At 59.5% G+C, this 11026-nt stretch overlaps 1 protein-coding gene across 1 annotated transcript; it reads right to left on the minus strand.

The window, feature by feature from the left end:
* Positions 1-718: 718 nt before the first annotated feature.
* LOC138102197 (zinc finger protein 391-like) lies at positions 719-5131 on the minus strand. Its single transcript, XM_068999949.1, has 3 exons — positions 5101-5131; positions 1659-1737; positions 719-1473 (listed from the first exon to the last, which is right to left on the minus strand). The coding sequence occupies exons 2-3, from the start codon at positions 1708-1710 to the stop codon at positions 719-721; spliced, it is 807 nt and encodes a 268-aa protein (XP_068856050.1). The 5' UTR covers positions 1711-1737; positions 5101-5131.
* Positions 5132-11026: the final 5895 nt, after the last annotated feature.

Genomic DNA, 11026 nt, shown 5'->3' on the forward strand with positions numbered 1-11026 from the left:
GACCAGGACAGGCTGAGGGACAGGAGCATCCCCAGCCGGGAGCAGCTCGGGCACTTCAGCAGCAATTTGGGTACTTTGAGGGGCACACCCCAAACGGGGAGACCTAGGGCAGGGACTGGGACAGACAACCGGAATTCCTGGAGAACAGATGGGCTCAGGTGGACACGTTCTGCCAGCACAACTACGAGATCGTGGCCCCATCTGCTCAACCCATGGCCTCACAACACCCAAATCCTCCCAAATATTCCCCTGAACCAGCCCCAAATTCACCCCCAAATCCCCATAAAATGGTGCAGCTTTAGATACCTTTAATTTCTTTATTTCTACCCCAATTCTGCTTGTTTTGACAGGATGAAGGAGGAAACTATTTAGGTTGAAAAAGACCTCCAGATCATCCAGGATTGCTTGATGGCACCAAAAGAAACAATTGGACAGAGCAGGTGAGATTTTTTGGGCTGTGAAGTCAATAAATCAGCTCTTCCCAATGAATTTCTGATTTCGATCAGAGTCCCGACAGATGTTCCTGCCCCTGCATTCACCCAAGGTGCCTACAGGGATCCAGGAGAACATGGAGAGCACTAACCAGGGGTCTTCCCAACCTGGATCACAGGGAATGTGGGTCACCAGGGCTCTGCCAAACGTGGGTCCTCTGATGGGGGATGAAGCTGGAGCAGAGGACAAAGCTCTTGCCACAGTCAGGGCACTCGCAGGGCTTCCCTTACCGGTGCCTCCGTTGGTGTTGGGTCAAGTGAGAGCTCCTGGAGAAGCTCTTCCCACACTGGGGACACTCGTAGGGCCTCTCCCCGGTGTGGATGCGCCGGTGGGTGACGAGGTTGGAGTTGTACCTGAAGCCCCTCCGGCACTCAGAGCAGCGGAAGGGCCTCTCATCTGTGTGAATTCGCTGGTGCAGGAGGAGACTGGAGCTGGTGTGAAACCTCTTCCCACACTCGGAACACTTGTAGGGCCTCTGTCCTGTGTGGATGCGCTGGTGGACAATCAGGTTGGAGCTGTCTGTGAAGCTCTTCCCACATTCCCCACACTCATAGGGCCGTTCCCCAGTGTGGATAATCTGGTGGCGGATCAGGCTGGAGCTCCGGCTGAAGTTCTTCCCACATTCCCCACACTCGTAGGGCCTCTCCCCGGTGTGGATCCTCTGGTGGTCGATCAGGTGGGAGCTCCGGTTGAAGCTCTTCCCACATTCCCCACACTCGTAGGGCTTCTTCCCATCATGAAGCTGCTCATGGACCACCAGGTCTGACCTCTGGCTGGATCTCCAGCTGCCTTCCTGGCACAGGGTGGGTCTTTCCTCCTCAGAGCACCCTGGGCTGTGTTTGCAGCCCCTCCTCCTGCAGGATCTCCGGGGCTTTTCCTCCCCGTTGGATTCCTGTGCCATGGAGCCGCTCAAAACGGCCTCTTCCACCAGGTTCTGCCATGGGGATTTGTCCTCCCTGGGCTCTGTGCTCAGCTCCTTGTCTGGGGAGGAAGGACAAGGAGAGGATGGGATTTGCCTCCGTGCCACAGGGAAGGGGAAGGAGATCCCCCCAGTCCGTCCCCGGCAGGACGGTGTCGGCAGCGGGGTTGTCCTGCAGCCGGGGGCGATGCTGGGCTGGGAGATGGAGCAGGAGAGAGGGGGAAAGGGGCACTGACTTCCTCCTCACCTGCCTGGGTGTCCCAGGACATCTTCCTCTTCCTCGCAGCCTCCTCCTCCATCCGGCCAAGGGCTGGGAATGGGAAATCCTGGTTTGGAGGGAAAACAAGGTGTGGGCACGTTGGCTTTGAAATTCCCTCTGCCCACGTCCATGTCTAGAAGTCCCTGCGTATCTGGGGTCCATAAAAACCTCCCAAACACCAAGATTCAGCCCTGAAAAAGCCTCCAGGAGTTCCCTGTCTCTGGTCTCTCCCCTTTGTTGTTCGGGGGTTCCCCCTCGTCCCAGGTGCTGGGGGTCACACTTGTATTGGGGGTCGCCCGTCTACTTGGTTCCCGCCCTCCCCAGGCTGCTGGAAGTCCCAGGAATCCAAAAGCTCCCTGCTTTGGTCTCCTCACTTAGGGATGCTGGGGGTTATGGGGTCCCCAGGTCCCTTTTCCCCTTATTCTCTGCTTCGGGGTGCAGGGGGTCCAAGGAGTCTCCCCTCCCGCCCCTCCAGGCTGTTGAGGGTCCCGCGAATGGCGGTGCTCCCCCCTCTCTGGGCTCCCCACTTTGGGGTCCTGGGGGGTCACAGGGGTTCGCTCCTCCAGACTGCCGGGGCTCCCCTGGTCCTGGTACTGCCCCTCTCTGCTCTCCTCACTCTGGGGGTCCCGAGGTTCCCCCCTCCGGCTCTCCCAAGGGGTCCCGCATCCCCCTGGCTCCGGGCTGGAGGTGCCCGTGCCTGACCCGGGCAGGCCCAACCCCCACTGCGGGGGGGACCCCACATCCCCCTGCCTGCTGCCAGGGCTCTGCTGGCACCGCCACCGGGACCCCCAAAAACACCTCCTGGGGACCCCCAATGTCCTCACAAGGGGCATTTTCTGCTCAGCTTTGGAGTTCTTAATTCTCCAAACATCGTCCCCCAAAAACCCAACCCAGGGACCCACCCGGGATATCTGGGCTGAGCTCCCCCTCCCCCGGCACCTGCGGGATGGGGGGGGCGATGATCCCACGGGTGGGGGGCTGCGAATTCAGGGCGCGCTTGACCTCATATGGGGAGTGACTGGGTCTGAACTGGGGGAAACTGGGTTAACTGGAACCACACTGGAAGATAATGGGAGCAGCTGTGCCCATGCTGGGGTCATACTGGGATCCTACTGGAACTGACTGGGATCATACTGGGAGTGACTGGAATTGTACTGGGGGTATCTGAAAATGACCGCGATCATACCGGAGTCAGACTGGGAGGAACTGGAAAGGTGCTGGCTGGGACTGGAACCATACTGGCGGTGACTGGGAGCAACAGAGACCATGCTGGGAGCAAATGGGATCATATCTGGAGTGACTGGGAGTGACTGGATTCATACTGGGAGTGACTGGGCCCACACTGGGAGTGACAGAGAGGCACTCTGGGCATGACTGGAATAAGTATCTGGGAGTGACTGGGATCATATTGGGGGTGACTGTAACCATGATGGAGGTGACTGGGTGCAACTGGAATCATACTGGAAGTGGCGGAAAGTGACTGGGATCATACTGGCATTGAGAGGGAGCAGTTGGGATCATATCTGGGGCAACTGGGACCATACTGGAAGTGACTGGAACCATACTGGCAGTGAGTATGGGTGCTACTGGGATCATCCTGGGAGCCACTGGGATTATAGTGGGTGTGAATGGAACCTGACTGGGGTTACTGGGAGCTGCTAGGCCCATGTTGGGAGGAAAATGTGGACACACTGGGAACAGCTGGGATCAACTGGAAGGTACTGGAACCCTGCTGAGGGGACTGAGACCACAACTGGGGCAACTGGGATCATACTGGCAGCAACTGGGACCACACTTTGGGCAACTGCCATAAACTGGGATCATGCTGGAGGCAACTGGGAGTAACTGGGAAAGACTGGGATCATTCTGAGGTAACTGGAACCTGACTGGGGCAACTAGGAGTGCCTGGGAATGACTACAAGCATGCTGAGGGCAACTGGGACATACTGGGAGTGTCTGTAACCATACTGGGATTGACTGGAACCACACTGGGAACAGCTGGGATCACACTGGGGGGAAATGGGACCATACTGGGGGCACCTGGATCTATGCCGGGGGCAACTGGGCATGACTGGGACTATTGTAGGGGCAACTGGGATCATACTGGGAGGAACCAGGAACAACTGGAACTATGCTGGGGGCAACTGGGATCATACCGGAATCACAGTGGGAGCAGCTGGGTCCATGCTGGGTGAGACTGGAATCATACTGGGATTGACTGGAGTGACTGTGAGCAACTGGAATTGTGCTGAAAGCAACTGGGAAGAAGTGGGAGTGACTGGGAGTATGCTGGGGGTGACTGGGATGTACTGGAGGCTACTGGGCTCATGCTGGCATTGACAGGGAGCAACGGGGAACACCCTGGGGGCCACTGGCATGATACTGGAAGTGACTGGGATCATACTGGGATTATAGTGGGTGTCAATGGACCCTGACTGAGGGTTACTGGGAGCTACCAGGCCCATGCTGAGAGCCTACTGGGGATACACTGGGATCAGACTGGGAGCAACTGGGAATGATAGGATGCATGCTGGTGACAACTGGGATGTACTGGCAGCGACTGGAATAAATCTGGGGGCAACTGAACCATGCTGAGGTAACTGGGAGTGCCTGGGAATGACCACGAGAATGTTCAGGGCAACTGGGATATACTGGGAGTGTCTGAGACCATGCGGGCGGTGACCAGGACCAGACTGGGAGTGACTGGGAATGTGCTGGGGGGAACTGAGACCATGCTGGGGGCAACTGGGGGCAAGTGTGAGTGACTGGGGCCCTGCTGGGAGAGGCTGGCATCACACTGGGAGTGACTGGGGCAACTGGGAGAACTGGGAACACACTGGACAAAAGTGGGAGGAACTGGGAGCAACTGGGACCGTGCTGGGAGCAAATTGCATCATAATGGAGAATGACTGGGAGTAACTGGGCTCATACTGGGAACAACAGGGATTCTGCAGGGAGTGAAGGGAAGTGACCAGGATCATACTGGGACTGACTGGGCACATACTGGGAGTGATGAGGAAACTAGCACCACTCGGGGGGGAGGGCAAACTGGGAGCAGCCATTTCTGGCCCCGGGACCCCCGAGCCCCTTTCCCGGCCGTGCCGCCCTTCCAGCCCCCAGACCCCCCCGCCGGGGTCCCGGCAATCCCAGGGGTCCCTCCTCTCGGGGTCCCCGCTTTGGGGTTCTGGGGCTCTCCTCTCTCTGGCGTCCCGCTTAGGGAAGCCGCGGCTCTCCCGGGGGTCCCCAAAACCGGTGTCCCCCCGCCCCCGCCGGCCCCGCGCCGCCCCCACGGGGCCCCGGCAGAGCTCGGAGGGCCCGGCCCGGGAAGCCCAACCCCCACCGCGGGGGGACCCGCATCCCCCCGCCGGGGCTCTGCCGGCACCGCCACCGGGACCCCCCAAACACACCTCCCGGGACCCCCCAAACACACCTCCCGGGACCCCCGATATCCGCCCGAGGGGCATCTGTGGCTCGGCTTTGCAGTCCCGCAAGCTCCAAACATCGCGCCGCCCGCCCCGACAGAGAGGATGAAACAGCGAGCCCCAAATATATTTCGTGGGAGCTCCAGATATCCCTCCCCCCTCCAAAAGCACCGCCCGGGATGTTTGGGGCGAGCTCCCCCTCCCCGGGCACCTGCGGGATGCGGGGCGCGCGATGCTCCGGGCCCGAGCGGCTGCGGATGCAGAGAGCGCTGCCCGCACGTGGAGCCTCCTCCGCCTGCTCCGGCTCCTCCTTCTTCCCCCTGCCCCTCCTCTTCTTCCTCTTCCTCCTCCTCTGTCCCGCCTCCTCCTCCTCCTGCCCTTCGTCCCCGCGGCCGCGCTCCGGGAGCCCTCGGGGCAGCGGGGCCGGGCCGGGCCACGATGGGAAAGGGCTGGGTCAGCCCAGGGCGAGCTGGGGCAGCGGAGGTTTGGGGCAACAACGGGAAAGGGGTGGGAGAGGGGGGATCCGGGGAGGTGGGGCAGCGGGAAAGGGGTTCCAGTGGGGTCCCCCAGTTAACCCCAGCACCCCCAAACCCCGTCCCAGCCCTCCCCACCCCCGGCTGAGTGGGGGGCTTAGCCCAGGACCCGTCGTCGTTCGGGGCTCCCCCGAGTGCAGCAAACGGGAGAGTGCCCCCCGGGTGAATTTTTGGGGTTCTCTCTACCATCGCCGTTTTAAGACCCCCCGGTAAAGTCGGTCCCCACTATTAACTCCCGTTAAAAGGGCAACACCACTCCCGTTGATTCCGGCAGCGGAGCCCCGGAGGGGGGGGTCGGGGGTCCCGGGAGGGTTTGAGGGTCCCGGCGGGGTTTGGGGGTACCTGGGTGGTGCCGATGATGGCGATGGGGACCCCGTGCTGGGTATGAACATTCGCGAGAGACTCCTGGGGGGGTTTTGTGGGTCCCGGGGGTTTTTGGGGTCACGGTGGTTTTTGGGGATTCCCGAGGGGGGTTTTCAGGGGTCCCAAAGCGGGGGTTTGGGCGATCCCGGGGGGGATATTTGGGGGTCCCAAGGCTGCTTTGAGGTACCTGCCGGTGATGGAGATGGGGACCCCGTGCCAGGTATAAACCTTCTCAAGGGGATCCGGGGGACGTTGGGAGGTCCCGTGGGAATTTTGGTGTCCTGAGAGGGTTTGGGGGGGTCTGTATGGGGCTTTGCGGTCCTGGGGAGTTTTTGGAAGGTCCTGGGGATATTTTTGGGGTCCCAGGAGAGGTTGGGGTTCCCTGGGGGGGGTGTTGGGGATTCCCGGGAGGTTTTGGGGTACCTGGGCGATGCCAATGACAGAGCTGGGGACCCCGTGCCGGGTATGAACCTTCTCGCTGCGCACGGGCAGCGTCAGCGTCTTCAGGGAGATCCTGGGGGGCCCGGGGGGTTCACCCCAAATCCCGGGGGACCCCAAATGCTGAGGGACCCCCCGAACTCCCCTCACCGTTGGATCTGCTGCAGGCAGAGGGGCACCAGCACTCGGCCCCCACCCCCCACTCTCACGGGGGGGCTGCAGAAGAAATCTGGGGGGCACAGACGGGTGGATGGGAACACCTGGGACCATGGTGGGATCATAGTGGGATCACACTGGGAGTGACTGGGATCCTACTGGGATTATACTGAGTGTAACTGAAAGTGACTGGGATCATACTGGGAGTGACTGGGATCCTACTGAATGTAACTGAAAGTGACTGGGATCATACTGGGGGTGACTGGGAGCCCCAGGGCCCATGATGGGAGTGACCTGGGCCCCCCCCGGGTGGAACTGGGGGAACTGGCCCAGCTGAGGCTCAGGGTTGTTCTCCCCCAGGGCTGCCCCGGGTCCTGCTGCCATCCCTGGCCCCAAAGAGCCGAGGGACATGGAACGGTCGAGGGACACGGGACAGCTGAGGGACAGGGGACAGGCAGGGAGCATGGCCTGGCCCAGGGACACTGTGCTCCAGCACTCTGGGCTGTTGTGCCCGGGGCGTTGCCCTTGGGCTCCCAGGACAGGCAGAGGGGGCAGAATCCCCTCCAGGAGCTGTTGTTGGCTTTAAGATTTGGTGTTGGACATTCCCACAGAGCCACCTGCAGTGGCCGGAGCCCGGGCAGTGCCCGGTGCCACCAAAGCCGCTCCGTCAGTGCCCTCCTGCCCCAGGCAGGGCAGAGAACACCGAAGGAAAGGCCCGAGCTCGGCTCGGGGCAGGGAGAGGGCACTCCCCTGGTGCTGCCACGGGCACCACAGACCCGGCCTGGGGAAAGGATTGGGATTTATGTCCCAGCGAGTCGCAGCAGGGATTGCTTCTCATTTCACCGCTGTCATTTGGCCATAAATTCCAATCATTTCCCCATGGAATTCCCATGGCAATGGGCTGGGGGGGAGATCCATCCATGGAATTCTCACCTGACTGGGATGAGAGTGAAATCCGCCCATGGAAATTCCATGGGAATTCCTGCATTCCCAAGTCTCCCATTCCTGAATCCCACATTCCCATAGGAATTCCCCTCCCCCTCCCACACCCACCTTTGTGCTCCAGAGCCTCCCGACCACATCTGATGTATTTTGGGAGCTCTTCCACACAGGTGTGTCCCAGGTAATGCTTCATCTGCTCTGCCAGGATCCCTTTGGATTCCCAGCACCTCTGGGGGATCTGGGTGGCACCGTCAGACACCGCAAAGCTCCTGGATCCCAGCTGGAAGGAGATGAAATCCCACCCATCGTAGCCGTGCTGGTGGGATCCATGGACGCTCCATTGAACAGGAGGTCACAGCTGGAAACCACCTGCACCGTGGGGAGACCTGGGAACAAGGAGAGAATGGACCCATGGAGTCGTGTCCCAGCCCCATGAAGCCACTTGCAGCCCCCTGGATTCCTATGCCAGGCATGCAGATCCCATCCCACTCCCACAGATCCCATTCCCACTGATCCCAGCCCAGCCCCTGGCTCCCCCCACTCCCCCCGCTCTGGTTGTACCGGCCCCGTCTCCAGGTCACTGTCGGCCATGTGCTGGTTCCTCTCCTTGAGCTGGGTCTGGCTATCCCAGTATCCCGGGTCTGGCCATCCCAATGTCCTGGGTCTGGCCATCCCAATGTCCCTGGTCAAGGAAAAGGGTGGGTCTGGGGACTGGGAGGGGGGGTGGCCAGGAAAAGGTTGTGTTGGTGTGCACAGGGGGTGCAGGGGGGTCTCAGTGCTGGGCAAAGGCGTCTCAGTTCTCAGGAATGGAGGTCCAGGGGGGTCTCAGGGCCGAGGAAATGGGGGGGCAGGGGGGTCTCAGGGCTGAAGAAATGGGGGGCAGGGACTTGGAGAGGTAGAAGGGAGTTCCAGGGGCTCCCTGTGCCCAGGGAAGGGGGGTAACAGGGTGGGGGCACCCGGGAAGGGGGAGTTCAGGGGGCTCTGGTTTTGCAGAAAGGTGGGGCTGGGGGCTGGGAAAGGCAAGGAATGGGAGTCCGAGGCGTTCCAGGGCGTCCTAGGGTCAAGCACACGGGAAGTCTGGAGGGTGGGAGACGTGGGATGGCTGGGAAAAGGGGAGCAGGGGGGTCCTGATGTCCAGCAGTAGGGGATTCAGGGGGGTCCCTGTGCAGGATGAGGGAATTCAGGGGGGTCCCTGTGCAGGATGAGGGGTTCAGGGGGGTCCCAGGGGGTGCTGGGGTCCCACTCCCCCCTCACTGCCCCAGGAGCCCCCAGCCCCAGCGCTGGAGCCATCGCGCTGCTCCGGGCAGATCCCAGCGGCACAGGCTGGGAGATGCGGCAGTGCCCGAGGGAGGGCCCGAGGGAACGGGGGGATCACTTCCAGCTGTCCCCAGGGAAGGCTCTGTAAATCCCAGTTTGATGAGCGGGAAAGACTCCACTACTGGAATAAGCAGTAAAGTAGGTGTGTTTATTCCAGCGCTGGGACGCATGGGGGATAATTCCTCCAAAGCCATGCCTGCCGACAGCTGCATTCAGCTTGGTATTTATCGGGTTACAAGCTCCATATTCATTAAGTTTCCCAATACACCTATACATATTCATCTCCTAACCCTGCCTAGCCTCACTTCGTATTAAAATGAGCCCAAAAGTCATTTACATCTTGGTTGCGCTTGCGCAGTGTCGCTTGCGCAGTGTTGTCTGGTGGTCATGGGCAAGATGAAATAAGAGTCTTCCTCAGATGAAGTAAAGGGTCTTCCTGAACTTTTCACCTTTCCTCCCTGCGCATGCTCTTTATGCCCCTGGGCTAAGTCCAAACTTCAAGACTGGTTTGAGTTAGTTTTAGGTTAAAAACAGGATCTTCGGTCAAGATTCCTTCCCCTTAATCAATAATCTCGTATCTTTTCATCCTGCTTTGGTAGGCACAATAGGTGTTGGGCAAGCTGTATGCATTGCTTCTAACAAACCAATTCTTAGTAAATCATTTAATCTCTGCTTCCCCATCCCCCTGATTCAAGTTAGTCCCAGTTGCTCTCCGTGTGTTCCCAGTCACCCCCAGTATGGTTACAGACACTCCCAGTCCATCCCAGTTCCTGTCAGCATGCGCCCCGTCACCCCCAGCATGTTCCCAGTCACTCCCACCTCTTCCCAGTTGCTCTCAGCACGATTCCAGTTGCTCACCGTCAATCCCAGTATGATTCCAGTCACCCTCAGTGTGATCCCAGTCTCACCCAGCATGGTCCTGGTTGTTCCCAGTGTGGTTCCAGTCACCCCCAGTATGGTTACAGACACTCCCAGTATATCCCAGTTACCCTCAGCATGTCCGTAGTCATTCCCAGACACTCCTGGCGGCCCCAGTGAGGTGTTAGTTTTCCCAGTATGACCCCAGTCATGCCCAGAATATCCCAGTTGCCTCCAGCATGCATCCAGTCATTCCCAGTTACTCCCAGTTGCTTGCAGCATCATTCCAGTTTCTCTCAGTTGCTCCCAGTAGCCCAAGGTGTGATCCCAGTTGCTCCCTTTCAACACCAATATGATCCCAGTCACCTCCAGTATGATCCCGGGTCACATGCCAGCACTCCCAGTATAGTCCCATTATCATCCCAGTTGCTTCCAATCACTCCCAGTATGGTCCCAATTGCCTCCAGCATGGTTCCAGTTGCTTTCTAAATCAACCCAGTCAGTCCCAGTATGATGCCATTTGCTCCCAGCATGCTCCTAGTTGCTCCCAGTCACCCCCAGTATGGGGGATGATATGCATGGTGTGTTCCCAGTCACTCTCAGATACTCCCAGTATTATTCCAGTCGCTCTCAGTATGATCCAAATGTGACCCCAGTGTGCTCCCACTCACTGCCAGTATGAACCAGTTGCACCCCACATGGTTCCAGCTGCTTTCACCCTCACTTTTGTCCCAGTCATTCCCAGTCTCTCCCAGCATACCCCAGTTCCCTCCAGCATATTCCCAGTTCCTCCCAGTTGCTTCCAGCATGATCCCATTTGCTCATAACCACTCCCAGTCAGCCTCAGTGTAGTTGCACTTACTGCCAGTATGATCCCAGCCACCTCCAACATGATCCCAGTTATCCCAGTTCATCGCAGTATAAGCCCAGTTGCTTCTAATCACCCCCAGCATGCATCCAGTCACTCCCAGTTGCTCCTAGCATGATCCCAGTTACTCCCAGCTGCTCCTGGTCACCCTCAGCATGATCTAGTCACCCCCAGTGTATCCCATTTGCCCCCAACATGGTCTCAATTGCCCCCTGCAGGCTCCTACTCACTCCCAGTATGATCCCAGTACAAACCAGTCACTGCCAGTGATGCCACTCCTGGGATTCCCCGGCCCTCTCTGCGTTCCCCCCTCCCGGCTCTCCAGGCTCCGAGAGGAGCCCCAAGGGCTGCAAGTCCCCACCCAGGGTCCCCAGCAAGGTCCAGTTTGTATCTGCAGCCCCCAGTTTCCCTCTCCTTTCCCCGGGCCGGGTTCCCCCGCCCCCAGCGGGTGGGAGCAGC

This window comes from Aphelocoma coerulescens, unplaced genomic scaffold, assembly GCF_041296385.1.
Source record: "Aphelocoma coerulescens isolate FSJ_1873_10779 unplaced genomic scaffold, UR_Acoe_1.0 HiC_scaffold_63, whole genome shotgun sequence".
NCBI lineage: Eukaryota > Metazoa > Chordata > Aves > Passeriformes > Corvidae > Aphelocoma > Aphelocoma coerulescens.

What these genes read in the sequence shown, in the direction of transcription:
- LOC138102197 (XM_068999949.1), bottom strand. Translation starts at nt 1,710, where the DNA reads ATGGAGGAGGAGGCTGCGAGGAAGAGGAAGATGTCCTGGGACACCCAG. An exon ending in GTCCTGGGACACCCAGGCAG is followed by an intron (nt 1,474 to 1,658) that starts GTGAGGAGGAAG and finishes CTTCCTCCCCAG; the next exon opens with ACAAGGAGCTGAGCACAGAG.